Raw genomic sequence first — 13,589 nt, forward strand, 5'->3', positions numbered from 1 at the left:
ATTAATCCACGTATATAAAACAAACAGACTCACAAACACAGAAAACAAACTTATGGTTACCAAAGGGGAAAGGGGCTGAGAGATAAACTAGGAGAATGGGATTAACAGATACCAACAGCATAAAACAGATAAGCATCTAGGATTTCCCATAAAACACAGGGAACTATATTCAATATCGTGTAATAACCTATAATGGAAAATAATTTGAAAAAATATACATATAACTGAATCACTTTATTGCATACCTGAAACTAACACAAAACTATAAATCAACTATATCTGAGTTTTAGAAAAAGGTGATATCCTTTAACTCTGTTCTTCATGGTCTTCCTCATCAGATCAAGCACACCACGAACTCTCAAAGAACAAAAAGTGTATGGTTTATCTGGGTTATAAGCATGGGGTCTTCAATACAAGAACAGCTAGCTCAGGCACACATACCAAGAATATTAATAATGTGGAGTTGAGAGGTAGGGAAAGGCAGGGTTTAGGTGGAGGACTCTGAGAGCAGAGGACAGGGTTGGCAATAAGAGAAAGAGAAGAGACCAGGTACTTTCTGTTTCATAAAAACGTATCTTTAAATGCAAGAGGAAAAGTCAGATCACATACTATTTACTGTGAGCTTGGCTTTGACAGAGTAGGATGAACCGAAGTGATTGGAGATGACACACTGGTATTTCCCTTCACTGGTAAATTCCACGTTACGGAGTCGAAGAATGGTGGTATACTCCATCACCTCGCCACCTTGGGCCCGGAGGTGTGCATAATTTTCCATTTCAGCATCGTGCAGTAGTTCATTGTCTTTTTTCCAAGCGAAAGTCATTGGGGAGTCACTGCTGCTGGCAGCCGAGCAGATAAAACTCAAATTGGAACCTTTTATCGCCGACTGCGTTTCTGGCTGAACCGTGATCTGGGGTTTAGGAAAATCATCTGTTCAAAATGGAGAGGAAGAAACAAAACAGCTTTAAAGCTTGAGAGTCCAAATGCTACTCAGATTGGAACACCAAGAAACTCAAAACAAACAGTGGCTTAGGTTTTACACTTTGTGTATGTTTCACAGATGGACTAGCAGTCCCAGTGTTGAAACAACAGGCTGGGAGAGAGTGTATAAAGTCATTCATTCATTCCAAATAGAGACTGAGACCTATTTACACATCACCAACTGAGAGGAGACTGATATTTTGGAATACAGTTTACTCCAGACCTCCTGTCTTCTTTTTTTTTTTCTTGCAGAAATACAAGAAGAAATTGGTTAAGACACGTTCAGGCTCATGGATCACCTTTAAATGCCACTATCAGGAACTGCATTTTCCCCCATGTTCTCCACAAATAAGAAGCAAAAAAATAAGAAATCTAATTTCAATTATGATAATCCGTATCACTAAAGACAGCAATAAACATTCCATTTACCAAAACTAGAACTCTTATTAAGTGTTAGTCACTCAGTCGTGTCCAACTCTTTGAGACTCCATGGACTGCAGCCTGCCAGGCTCCTCTGTTCATGGAATTCTCCAGGAAAGAATACTGAAGTGGGCAGCCAGTCCTTTCTCCAGGGGATCTTCCTGACCCAGGGATAGAGCCTGGGTCTCCTGCATTGCTGGCAAATTCTTTACCATCTGAGCCACGAGGAAACCCAAAGAGCAGTCATTTTTAGGTAGAGCAGGAGAAAACAAACCTGCAGTGAAAGACAAAGCATCCCTCAAGCTCTCTGTGGGCCCCTGGTTCCAGCCTGGAGTTTAGGGTGGACAGTCCATCAGGCCGCTGCACTGCACTGTCAGAGCTACATTAGAATTACAGATAAGCAGCTCTGTCATTACAAACAGTTATATTTAGTTCTGTTACTTTTTGGAAAAGTTACCTTTCTGAACTTCAGTTTCTCAGAGATGGTCCACACCCAGAAGGAAGCATCTTAAATCAACCAAATATATTATTTGGGTGCACTGAAAAAATGATGCACGCATGTGTGTGTGTGTGTGTGTGTGTATGTGTGTGTATGAACAGGGTATGGAGAACCCTTTGACAACTCCAATGCAGCTAATTTCCAATGCCACACCTGCATGTTGTAACCAGGATGGTTTCTTTTTCTGTAGGACTGTTCTAGAATTCTCATCTGGTAAATCAAGGTTCAGATTCACAATGGAGGGAGTGAAAAATCCATGGATGTGACACACACAAAAACACACACCTACACCTATGTATTTCTCAAAGTAACAGTTGTATCTTGAGACTAGAGAACTCAGAAATAAAGACCACGGAAAAGGAATAGCTTAGGCCCTTACAAACGAATGCCAAATGCTTATTTAGATCCAAAAGCTACATCAGATATTTTATTTGCAGAAACTGTTGGCACCACTTAATGAAGCAATGCAAAAAAAAAAAGTTTTTCTTGTAGTTAACTAAACAATTGTAGGCAAAGCAGTTTTAAATAAAATTTAAAGGCAAATGAGTTGACTCATTGGAAAAGACTCTGATGCTGGGAGGGATTGGAGGAAGGAGGAGAAGGGGACGACAGAGGATGAGATGGCTGGATGGCATCACTGACTCGATGGACCTGAGTCTGAGTGAATTCCAGGAGTTGGTGATGGACAGGGAGGCCGGGGGTGCTGCGATTCATGGGGTCGCAAAGAGTTGGACACGACTGAGCGACTGAACTGAACTGAACTGAATGCAGTAAACAGGAGACTGCACCAGAGAGATGGAAACCTGGGTATCTGAGCCAGATCTGCTAACTAGCTCTCTGAAATTGGGTAAGCAGACATCTATGCTAAGAGGCTTAGATGTGTAATAAAACAATGGACCTTAAATTTATTTATAATAAACTCAAACCTTCTGTTACTTGTAATGTTTTACTCACCAACAGTAAAATTTTAGATAGCAACAGTGACTCAATGGACATGAATCTGAGCAATCTCTGGGAGACAGGTGAGGACAGAGGAGCCTGATATACTGTAGTCCATGGGGTTGCAAAGAGTTGGACTCGACTTAGCGGCTGAACAATGACAATAAAATTTTTAGTAGTCTATAAATCACTAGCTAATAATTGTCTCTTTCTATTCCCTGTAAACATCTGCACAAGATTCAAGTCAGTCTCTTCACTGAACTCAAGAGAACCTCTCAATAACCCCTGGATCTGGGGAGGGCAGACAGCAGTATTCCCATTTCACAGATTAGAAGACTGAGATTTAGGGACCTGCAATTACGTAGTAGGGTTGCTGCTATCCTCCAATTCTCTCAAGATAACATCACTCTCTTTCCACCAGACCACCCTGATGCCAACACAAAGAGGAAGAAATTACAGAAAAAAAATAAAAACTGCAATCATCAGCAAACTACAGATCCATTCTCATCTACCTCAGCAGAAATAAGAGCTCATTTAGGGTATATAAATTTATGCAAATCCATTCTTTGGACAAATGGGAGGAAAAAAAAGAAAAATGAATAAAAGGCAAAGACCACAGTTCCACTCACCACACACAAAGCCATCTGGACTAACAGCAAAAATACTTCTTCCCTTCAACAGCTGAGGATGGGCACAACTGGCATTTACGAAGCTCTGAAAGTTGTTTTCCGCCACCCACTGTGGGAGCCATTTCAGTTGGCAATCGCACAAAAGGCTTGATGTATTTAAGTGCCTGAGTAGAGTAATTACATTCAATCTGTTTTGTATGAAATGCAGATTTCTACAAGTAAACTAAATTCAAGTAAATATTAACAAAGCATTGAATGGAGAAACCAAATACACACATCCCATGGAATAAATATTCTATAGTGCATCTTAAAATGCAAGGCAGGGAACTAGCACTATTTTGTTGTTGGTGGTGGTGCTGTTCTTATTGATGGGAGAGACAGAAGTATAGCAACGCTGAAAATATCTCAGTACTGACAACTGGTTACGATGATGAGGCATTGCACTATACTGGGTCTCACAAATTTAAATCGCGTATCTGAGAAAAAGAAACTCCTCTTTGCAACAAATGGAACAAAAACCCCACTCCTCCTGCTTTCTGGTAATAAAAGTTAAGTAATGTGATGAACGTGCCACATGCTTTCTACAGATACATAATCCAGGATGCCCCATCCCTTGACAGTCGGCCCCTCAATGCTTTACGTGAAAACTCTTGGAAAGAAAAGAAATGCTTACAGTTGTTGAAGCTTCTTCATTTGTGAAAAAGCATTGCCTTGTAATGACATGATTGCGTTGTCACTCAGGTCTCTGAAAAAGCCACCAAATCAAATACATGAGAGGAAATTACAGTCGCTGTGTGCCTGCAGGCACAGGCTGGGCCCATGCTGCCTACCCCCAACCCACCCCCCAAATACTCTATGTGCTGAAATGCACAGATAGGGTGATCCGAGGACTCATCAGGAGGCTTGTGTTCAAGAACAAGGATATCTGATTCAGAGGCAGATTCCGTTAGGGTGAGAGAGATTTTATATCACCATATACAGATTTTTTGACTCTTAAGGGCCTAACCTGTTCTGCCGTGTTATTTTCTTGTATTTCTCATTATTCAAATTAGTAAACTTTAGAAACTTAAATACACATTTAAAATTCCTCATAATTATGCTTTTAAAAAAACCATCACGTATAGAATATCTTCTATGACATGCAACCACGTTAAGTGATTTTTGTTTACACATTATTACATTTTATTCCTCACAGCAACACAAAAAAGAAGATGGTATAACCACCTTGGCTCGGCATGAAAGGGGCAGATAAGATTTGAACTCAATTATTTTCAATTTCAAAACGGACGTTCTTAGTCACTAGCCTCTCCTGATACATACAACTTACTAATGGGGAGACAGGTAGGTGTTCAGACAAGAGGTACTTACTAGAACAAACAAACAAACCAACAACCACTTCAGGCAGGACGTTCATAAAATGAGAGAATATTCTGGGCTGATTTTTTTTCCCACTGGTGCTAACAAGCAGTCTGAATTAAAGTCCTCCCCGCCTGTACTACTCTGTTTTCTTTTACAGGATTCAGAGTGGACAAAGGGGATTCTGAATGAGATGAGGGGCAAGAGAAGACAGAATCAAGGTCCCAAACGTGGGCAAAGAAAGACGCTGGCAGAGTTATGAAGGTTTAGGAAACTGAAGGAGAAGTTAATGCTCCACGGATCCACTAATTTCACTTTCCCAAAAGTGCAAGGCTCAGATGACAAACCCTTTTGGCTAGTTTCCCTTTGAAAATAACTTGTTTCAGGAAGCCCAGCAATACTGGCCCGCCCTTCCAAATTTTGCTCTGCACAGTCACCCCACTGTAACCCGGACTGCGGTACTGCTGCCATGGCTGGCCGTCCAGAGCTTTCTGCAACCCAGGGCTCAAGGGGAAGATGACAAGAAAGTGGTGCAGATAATAACTATGCACACAGCACCAGTGACGGTACAAACCAATTGTGTATTTTAAATAACTTCTACTGTCCAGGTTAATAGATAATAAAACCTTCGGCTATAAACATTACAAGTCAGGCTGGACACACTGTATACTGCTCCAGACTCCCACTGTACATATCAATACATACATTCACCCATGGTTATCAGAAGCTGGCGCTCTGTACTCCTGCAGGTGTTGACTCCCACTGAAGCTGGCTAGCTTCCGCTCTTTGTACCTGAAAACATCTGTGTCCCTAACTGTCATTTCAGAAATGTGTGCCTCCAGCTCCCGGGCAGGCAGAGGTTGTGAAGGAGACAGCTGCTATGATGGGAGAGGCTGCCCTGGTTTGAGCCCAGCTCCTGCCAGCTGCTAACTTAGAGGTCAGTAGCAAAAGAGAATGAGAAAGAATAAAAGAAGGAAAAACAGGCTGCATGCTTTTTATAATTAAACAACAGCAACAACAAACAAAAGTTCTCCAAGTAGTGTTACAACTCTCCAGTCACGGGCAGGAACTGGGGTTGGGGGGCTGGGAATCGTCTTTATTGATCTTGCAAGTAACCCTCTTAACTCTTCAATTTAAGGAAGGAACTCTTAGAACCTCCATGTCTTAACTTAAAAATTGAAATAACAATAGCTGTTAAATAGTTTTCTCGTGAGGATTGAAAAATATAAATACCTGACATAATGCTTGATGTGCAGTGGGTACGTAAGAAATAGTAGTTTTTTAAAAAAAATTAAATATGCCACTGCTTGAGAAACATAACTAAAGAAAACCCCAAAATGATGGAAAGAAACACCCTTAAATGCAAAAGAAACATGTATCTGTGCACTTACACTTTCATACAGGTATAGACAGACAAGTAAGTAGGTAGATAGACAAAGGATGGATAGATGTGTACATTTTATATGAGAGGATACCAACAAAATTACATTCTAGTTTGTGTTATCTTCCATGACAAATAAGGCGATAACCATTGCAGACTGTCTTTTAAGGTAACTAAACTCCTGCTACTCACAGATGTTCTAATGCATCCAAACCAGTGAAGGCTTTTTTGGTAATGGATCGAATCCGGTTTCCCTGGAGTATTCTTTAAAAAAAAAAAAAAAAAAAAAAGTTATAATAGAACAGTTAGTAAAAAGCCATTTTGGAGTGCAATTCTCATGAAAAGAACTGCTCTTTAAACCATTTGTGAATATTCTGTTTTCTTCAATTAAAAAATACATCCTTAAAAAACATATCCATGATACTGATTTCAGTTCAGCATGGTTGCAAAGCATTTGACAGAGAACCCAGCAAAAATAGGTATTCAAAAATTACTCTGATGGGTAAACCAGTGATTTTTTTTAAAGAGGCAGAAACCTATTCCAAGTAAAATGTCTCAGAACACTAATAAAGCAGGTAACAGTGGAGACTGTCTCCTTACCCACCCACTCCATGGATACCTTCATTACTCACAGAAGTTTAGAACTAAATGGATGTCAATTTGAAAGTTACTCATTTAAAACACAGAATTTGCCCATCTGCAAGGCCATTTTGTGGCCAAATAGAAACATGTTTTTATCCTGTACTGCTTGGAATCCACTGATAACCCACCAATGATCAATGGTCACTGGATCACCTCGTTTAAACATTCCTGTGACATTTCAAATTCTGAAGTTAGTAAGTGCACTAACCTTTACACAACAGTAATCCCAAGAGTCTAAGCTCTCAAGACAATTGAAAATTCTTATCTGGATATTAAAATCAGCTGCAATAACCCAGTTTCAGAGTAAAAGCACTATAATCAAGGAAGAAAACCTAATTAATATACTTCCTGTATAACAGCAGTCATTTGGGGAAATGATAAAAGGTATCAACCAGATTAAGCACCTTTTTTCACAACTCTTTAAAGATGTCAACTTTTATGTGGAACTGAGTCTGATTAAGATAAAATGTTTAGGGAACACCCTGGTGGTCCAGTGGTTGGACTCAGGGCTTCAAATGCTGTGACCCCGGGTTCAATTCCTGGTTGGAGAACTAAGATCCCTCAAGCCATGTAGCATGGCCAAAAACAAAAAACAAAATGTTTGGGTCAAAGAGTGACACAAATTATGAAGCAAATCATACTCACAGGCGCTTCAGTTTGTCAAGCCCAGAGAAAGCACCATTCATGTCCTCAATGGTCCAAGAAATTTCATTATTCTTCAGATCTCTAGTTAAAAAGGAAAGATACTGAAACTGGTACCAGATATGTAACAAAAGATACAGGCCTTTTTTTTTTTTTTTTTAAATCAAAGTGGCCCAGATGAGATTGGGTTTTTTATTTATGTAATTAATTAATTTACAGTTGCACTGGGTAGGTCTTCACTGCTGTGTCTGGGCTTTCTCTAGGGTGTGTGGGCTTCAGCAGTTGTGGCCCTTGGGCTCTAGAGTAAGGGGCCAGTTGTTGTGGCTCATGGGTTTAGTTGCTCTGTGGCATGTGAAATCTGCCCGGATAAGGGATCAAGCCAGTGTCTCCTGCATTGGCAGGTGGATTCTAAACCACTGTGCCACCAAGGAAGCATTCCCTATTAGAGACATGCTTAGAAAGCAAAGATCATGTAATTTCTAATAAATCCCTCATAACTCCCCATATCATCTCTGTCCCTTTCAAAACAATAGAAAACTCTTTTTCTCCTCAACATACTTCTGACCTCCTCCCTCAACAACATTTTACACTTTTGCCTGAAATTAGGATAGTTGACTCTGGTCCTATGAACTCCTCTATCAAGATGACTAAATTCTGAAAGACTTGAATAGCCTGAAAAATACGGTGAACTTTAAAACCACCGTTCCAACCACACAAGGAGCAGGTTGCCAAAGCATACAACATACTTTTCAATTATGTAATGCTTCAAATAGTGTACAGAGCAAAAGTTTCTGACAGAGCAAAAACCCAGAGCCCATTGCACAACATTCAAATGAATATTTGAGAGGTTTTTCAAAGGTCAATTAATCCCACTCTCTCTTCCTTCTCTTGGGACAGAGATCAAGTCTGGATAGAACTGGTCTCACAAACAGGCATCTTCCTTTGCTGCCCTTTATATATCTTTCGTGCTCTGGGTAATTTTTAATCTGCGTTTTTACGAAGAAAAAATTAGTGGATTTAAAATTGTTTGCCTCTTGAGCAGTTACCAACTTCCTGGAGATCCTGAGAAGGCTAACTGTAATCATCTCACCAATCTGATCACTGTTTCTTCTAATCCCTCTAAGAAGCACATATGGATGAAATGACTGATTTTAATCAAACTGATCTGGGAAAGATTAAGACACTTCTTCTGAGGCTGTACACATTTCCTTCACAACAAAGGAAATCTGCTTGGAGAAAAGTAGGTATGCTTAGGAACCAATCAGCTTCATACACAGAGAGCAAAATGTGTAACTTGCAAAATGTGTAACTTACAAAGTCTTCAAGCTGGAAAGCCCCCGGAAGGCACAATCAGCAATGTAGTTGACTCTGTTATTCCCAATGTGCAATGTATTTAGCAAGCTTAGGCCCAGGAAGCTTGAATCATCCAACCTCGATAAGTGATTGTACGTTAGGTCCCTGTAAAGAGAAAACGAACAACAACAACAAAAAATCAACAATAGCTTTTATTTTCTAATTCAAAGCAGTGATTTGTAGGAAAAAACAAAACAGGTAATATATATTACCACAATAATCCTTATTTTAAAACTCCTCCTTCTTAATAATACTCAGATAAACATTATTTCTAATCCTAGTAATTAAAATCTTTTTATTTGAAAATCACCACCATTGCTTTAGCCCCTGTGCCACAGAACTGAAACAGCAGTTGCTGAAGTTGAAGCTAGCTTCAACTTCTCACAAGAAAACTATGCCTAGGTTGCATGTGAACAAAAAAGAAAAAAGCTGTCACCTTGGAAACTCTGTTATGAAAATTTCACAGATCAGTGGTAAGAAGCTCATGCTCTGGCATGATTCCTGCTCTCAAACCTGAGGAGAATAGCAGGCTACTCACAGCTCACTGAGTTTCTGGCAGAACTCCCAGGCATCAGGGCTGATCCTGCTGATGGCATTCTGACTGAGATGAAGTTCCTGCAGCATCAGCAAGCCGTAAAGCCAGCCTTTGGTAATCTCTGTTAGGTTGTTATGGTCCAGCTGCCTATATTGACGACAGTCAAAAGCAAGATCCTAAGTTTATTATCAAGACTCTTCAAAGGGGACATGATTACGACCTATTACATATGCCTAGTGGGGTGTGTAGCTTTTGTTATACAGAGATATCATGACAAAATACTATGCTTCTACATTCCCAGTCACAACACATGAAACAAAACTAAATATTATAAAATTATCAATGATGAGGCTGTAACACAGGATTTCAAAGAAAAGCTGCTGAAAGCTTACTGAGCATTTCAGGATCACACTGCCTGAGCAGGAACTGACCACCCACACTTACAAGATTTCCATGTTGCTCAGCCCCCAGAAAGCTCCATCCATAAGTCTTGTCACTCCGTTTCTTTGCATTTTCAGAGACTTCAGAGCACCAAGCCCTTGGAAAGTGAGCCCATCTATGTTTTTAATCTTGTTTCGGTTGAGTTCACTGCATTGGATGTTAAACAGTTAGCTTATACGACAAATTCTGGAGGCAGTAATAAAATGTGACATACGACAATACAGTTAAACTAGCCTGCATTAAATTACAGAAGATACTTTAAATTTCTAAACATTTTTATTGAGAAGAATTTTGATTTATTAGCAGTGAACAAATTTCCTTTCGACACATGGGATGCATTTTCAGAATGATAAAACACGGACACCAGACTGCACTTGAAGTTTCTAAACTGTTGTCCATTCAGTGTAGAACTAAACATATTAATATCGGTTTTTAACGTTATCCAGAATGGGAGTACTGAATATCATGTTAAAACATGAGGTCTATTCAGGAGCAGGATCGTCAAGCTTATCCTGTTCAACCGCTTACAAAAGTTGATTTCCCTCTGTCACGATTTGCCCTGTGTTTAATGCTTTCTCTTTGAGGCAGTCATTCTTAATCTTGTTGGCACCCTGGAAATACCTGGGGAGTTTTAAAAAATTATTGAAGCCTGGATCCTACTCCCAGAGGTTCTAATGTAATTGGTGTAGGGTGTGGCCTGGGCACTGGGATTTTTATAAGCTCCCCAAGTGTCTGTAATGTGCAGCCAAGGCTGAAAACCACTATATTGTAGGAGCCTGTTCAGAGGGCTCCACCGTTACTAATGAGACAGTTCTTTGTAGCTCCTTAAGCTACCAGGGCCCCTGCAGTCAGTTGCTGGTATTATCCTTGCCATCTGCAGCTCCATGGACAGTCACATCTTCACTGCCATCATGATGTCTCTGTACGGAGGTTGTTCAGTGACTACATCCTCCACTCTTAGGAACACCCAACCTTCCTTCTCAGGCAGAAGAATGCATTGGGTGACTTCTAAGGCTCTTTCTGATTCAGATTCTACACCTCCAGCTCTCAGAGAAAAGGTAGCTACATCCTTGCTTCTAAACTCCTTCTGCCACGTGGTGGATTTTAGGGGGGAGATGCCAAGGGTTTAGAGGAGGTGAGGACACCATATCTAAGAGAACATTTTACTTACAGGTGTTGCAGTTGGGGCAGTTTAAACATCTTGGGTGGAAGAGCTGAGATTCGGTTCCTGTTCAGCTTCAACACCAGGAGTGTGCTAGCCAAATTGTCAAAATACCCAGGTTCCATGGATGTGACTCGATTGCTGTTGATATACCTGTTGAAAGTCTGAAGCTGAGTTTCTCTTTGGGAAGTTAAAGTGCGTGCATACTCTGTACAGAAACACTTGTTCAGAGGGCTGAGCCATTATTTGTTACAATGGACATTAAAATAATTAACTCTTTAGGTGCTGAAGGCCAATATCAACTATGATTCACATATTTCTAGGGAAAGAGTGAATAAAACATTTGAAGACTACAAACATCTGTTAGAGACGCTTATCTAATTTTTGTGAAATTCATTTATTAATAAAACACACCAGTGGCTTACTTTCGATTAATTTTTTAAAGAAGCACTTGGTTCCTCTAAGTAGTCAAAAGAGATCTCATTTTTTGCAATCCAAAAGTGTAAAAAGTAAATGAAGACAGTGGTTAAAAAAAAAGTCTCTATCTGGTCTCTATCATTAAAGTTGTTTCTTTTTTAATGTAGTACAATATTTTCATCACAGGTGAAAATTTTGTTAAAAACAACTTGACTTACAGATACTTGAGTTGTAGGGGTGGAAGTGCAGTTTTAAGTTCTGAAATATTATTGCCACTCAGGTCCAAAGTTTCAAGGGACTGAAATTGTCTCAGATGTTCAGGTAATATTTCCACAATTTTGTTTCCAGCTCTGGATTTAAAGAATGGCACAGATAACAGGATGAATGGTACAACAATCTGAAAGGTGAAAAATACTATTTCTAACTTGTTCTTCACAAATATGGAAAACTGATTGCTCTAAAGAGCACTTTTAAAACAGCAACTCTTTAGTCACTTCAATGTTTCACTAAATAATAGACCATAAAGTTAGAAATATGAAAAACATTCCTATATAAATCTGGGTGTGTTTAACAGCTGTGGGTATCTGAATGCAATGCATTTAAACTGATTTTTTTCTTTCTGTTATTTTGTTAATGGTCTTTCTTCCTTATCATTTTTATGAAATGAGATGTGAAATGACTAGCACGAAGTTGGCATTCTGGACACTGGTTAGTTCCCTATTAATCCATTTCTACTTCTTTCCTTGAAAAGTATACATACTATAGGGGCAAATGAACTTAAATACTCATTAGATTGGGCTTTTTAAAAGCCATCACGGACAAATCTCTTTTTCTTTAAGAAACAACAAGTTTCAAAGCATTGCTGTATTCTTCAAAACCAGTGGATATACTCCAAGGTTTTGAATATTACAAAAGTATTAGTTAAGAGCACGCCAGTCTAAACAATCCCTGGGAACAAGGAGATTTTAAAAAAGCTTGACACTGTCTTAAACACCAGATCATGGTGTCCAATATGGAAGCCACACAGCTACTATAGCTCTTTACATTAAAATTAAAATTAAATGTTAAAGTTCAGTTCCATAGTCACAGTAGCCACGTCAGGTCCTGAATAGCCACATTTGCCTGCTATCAGTCAAATGGATCACTACGCATACAGAACATCCCCACTATCGTGGAAAGTTCTCCTGAAGATCACTACACTAGACCACAAATGAAAAAACAAACATAAACAAGACAAAGGCCAAGTCAAAGCTATCAAACGGTCATCAATACAACAGTTTTCAAGGGGGAGATTCAACAATAAATGACAATCTTGCTAGAAAACAGGAACCAAACTGATGTGCAAAACCATCTTAACTGTCATATCAGACCAGGCAGCTTGGGCTTCTGAGATTATCTACTAGGCAAGAGAAAATAAAATGTCAAGGGAGAGAGGCTTGGATGATGGCAGAGTGTACCTAAACAGAAGGGTCTTTTCTTCACAGCCCAAGGACAACGAAACAATCTGAAGGCTCTAAGTGGAACTTCGTATGTCATAAGTCACATGCTGCCATTTCTAGGCATTCAGTTCAGTTCAGTTCAGTCGCACAGTCACGTCCGACTCTTTGCGACCCCATGGACTGCAGCACGCCAGGCCTCCCTGTCCATCACCAACTCCCGGAGTTTACTCAAATTCACATCCATTGAGTTGGTGATGCCATCCAACCATCTCATCCTCTGTCATCCCCTTCTCCTCCTGCCTTCAATCTTTCCCAGCATCAGGATCTTTTTTTTTTTTTTTAATTTTATTTTTAAACTTTACATAATTGTATTAGTTTTGCCAAATATCAAAATGAATCCGCCACAGGTATACATGTGTTCCCCATCCTGAACCCTCCTCCCTCCTCCCTCCCCACACCATCCCTCTGGGTCGTCCCAGTGCACTAGCCCCAAGCATCCAGTATTGTGCATCGAACCTGGACTGGCATCTCGTTTCATACATGATATTTTACATGTTTCAATGCCATTCTCCCAAATCTTCCCACCCTCTCCCTCTCCCACAGAGTCCATAAGACTGTTCTATACATCACTGTCTCTTTTGCTGTCTCGTACACAGGGTTATTGTTACCATCTTTCTAAACTCCATATATATATGTTAGTATACTGTATTGGTGTTTTTCCTTCTGGCTTACTTCACTCTGTATAATAGGCTC

General features: G+C 39.8%; 1 protein-coding gene across 2 annotated transcripts in view; it reads right to left on the reverse strand.

Moving 5' to 3' along the window:
• Positions 1–13,589, reverse strand: part of LRIG3 (leucine rich repeats and immunoglobulin like domains 3) — a 51,102-nt gene that overhangs the window by 8,124 nt on the left and 29,389 nt on the right. For both annotated transcript variants that reach the window (XM_070370514.1, XM_070370513.1), the window contains exons 4-13: positions 11,616–11,747; positions 10,990–11,133; positions 9,822–9,965; positions 9,381–9,524; positions 8,804–8,947; positions 7,493–7,573; positions 6,398–6,469; positions 4,142–4,213; positions 3,469–3,632; positions 610–930 (exon numbers count right to left, since the gene is read on the reverse strand). In XM_070370514.1, the coding sequence (XP_070226615.1) occupies positions 610–930; positions 3,469–3,632; positions 4,142–4,213; positions 6,398–6,469; positions 7,493–7,573; positions 8,804–8,947; positions 9,381–9,524; positions 9,822–9,965; positions 10,990–11,133; positions 11,616–11,747 (1,418 nt within the window). The remainder of the gene's footprint in view (positions 1–609; positions 931–3,468; positions 3,633–4,141; positions 4,214–6,397; positions 6,470–7,492; positions 7,574–8,803; positions 8,948–9,380; positions 9,525–9,821; positions 9,966–10,989; positions 11,134–11,615; positions 11,748–13,589) is intronic.

The sequence above is a fragment of the Bos mutus genome, chromosome 5 (assembly GCF_027580195.1).
Source record: "Bos mutus isolate GX-2022 chromosome 5, NWIPB_WYAK_1.1, whole genome shotgun sequence".
NCBI lineage: Eukaryota > Metazoa > Chordata > Mammalia > Artiodactyla > Bovidae > Bos > Bos mutus.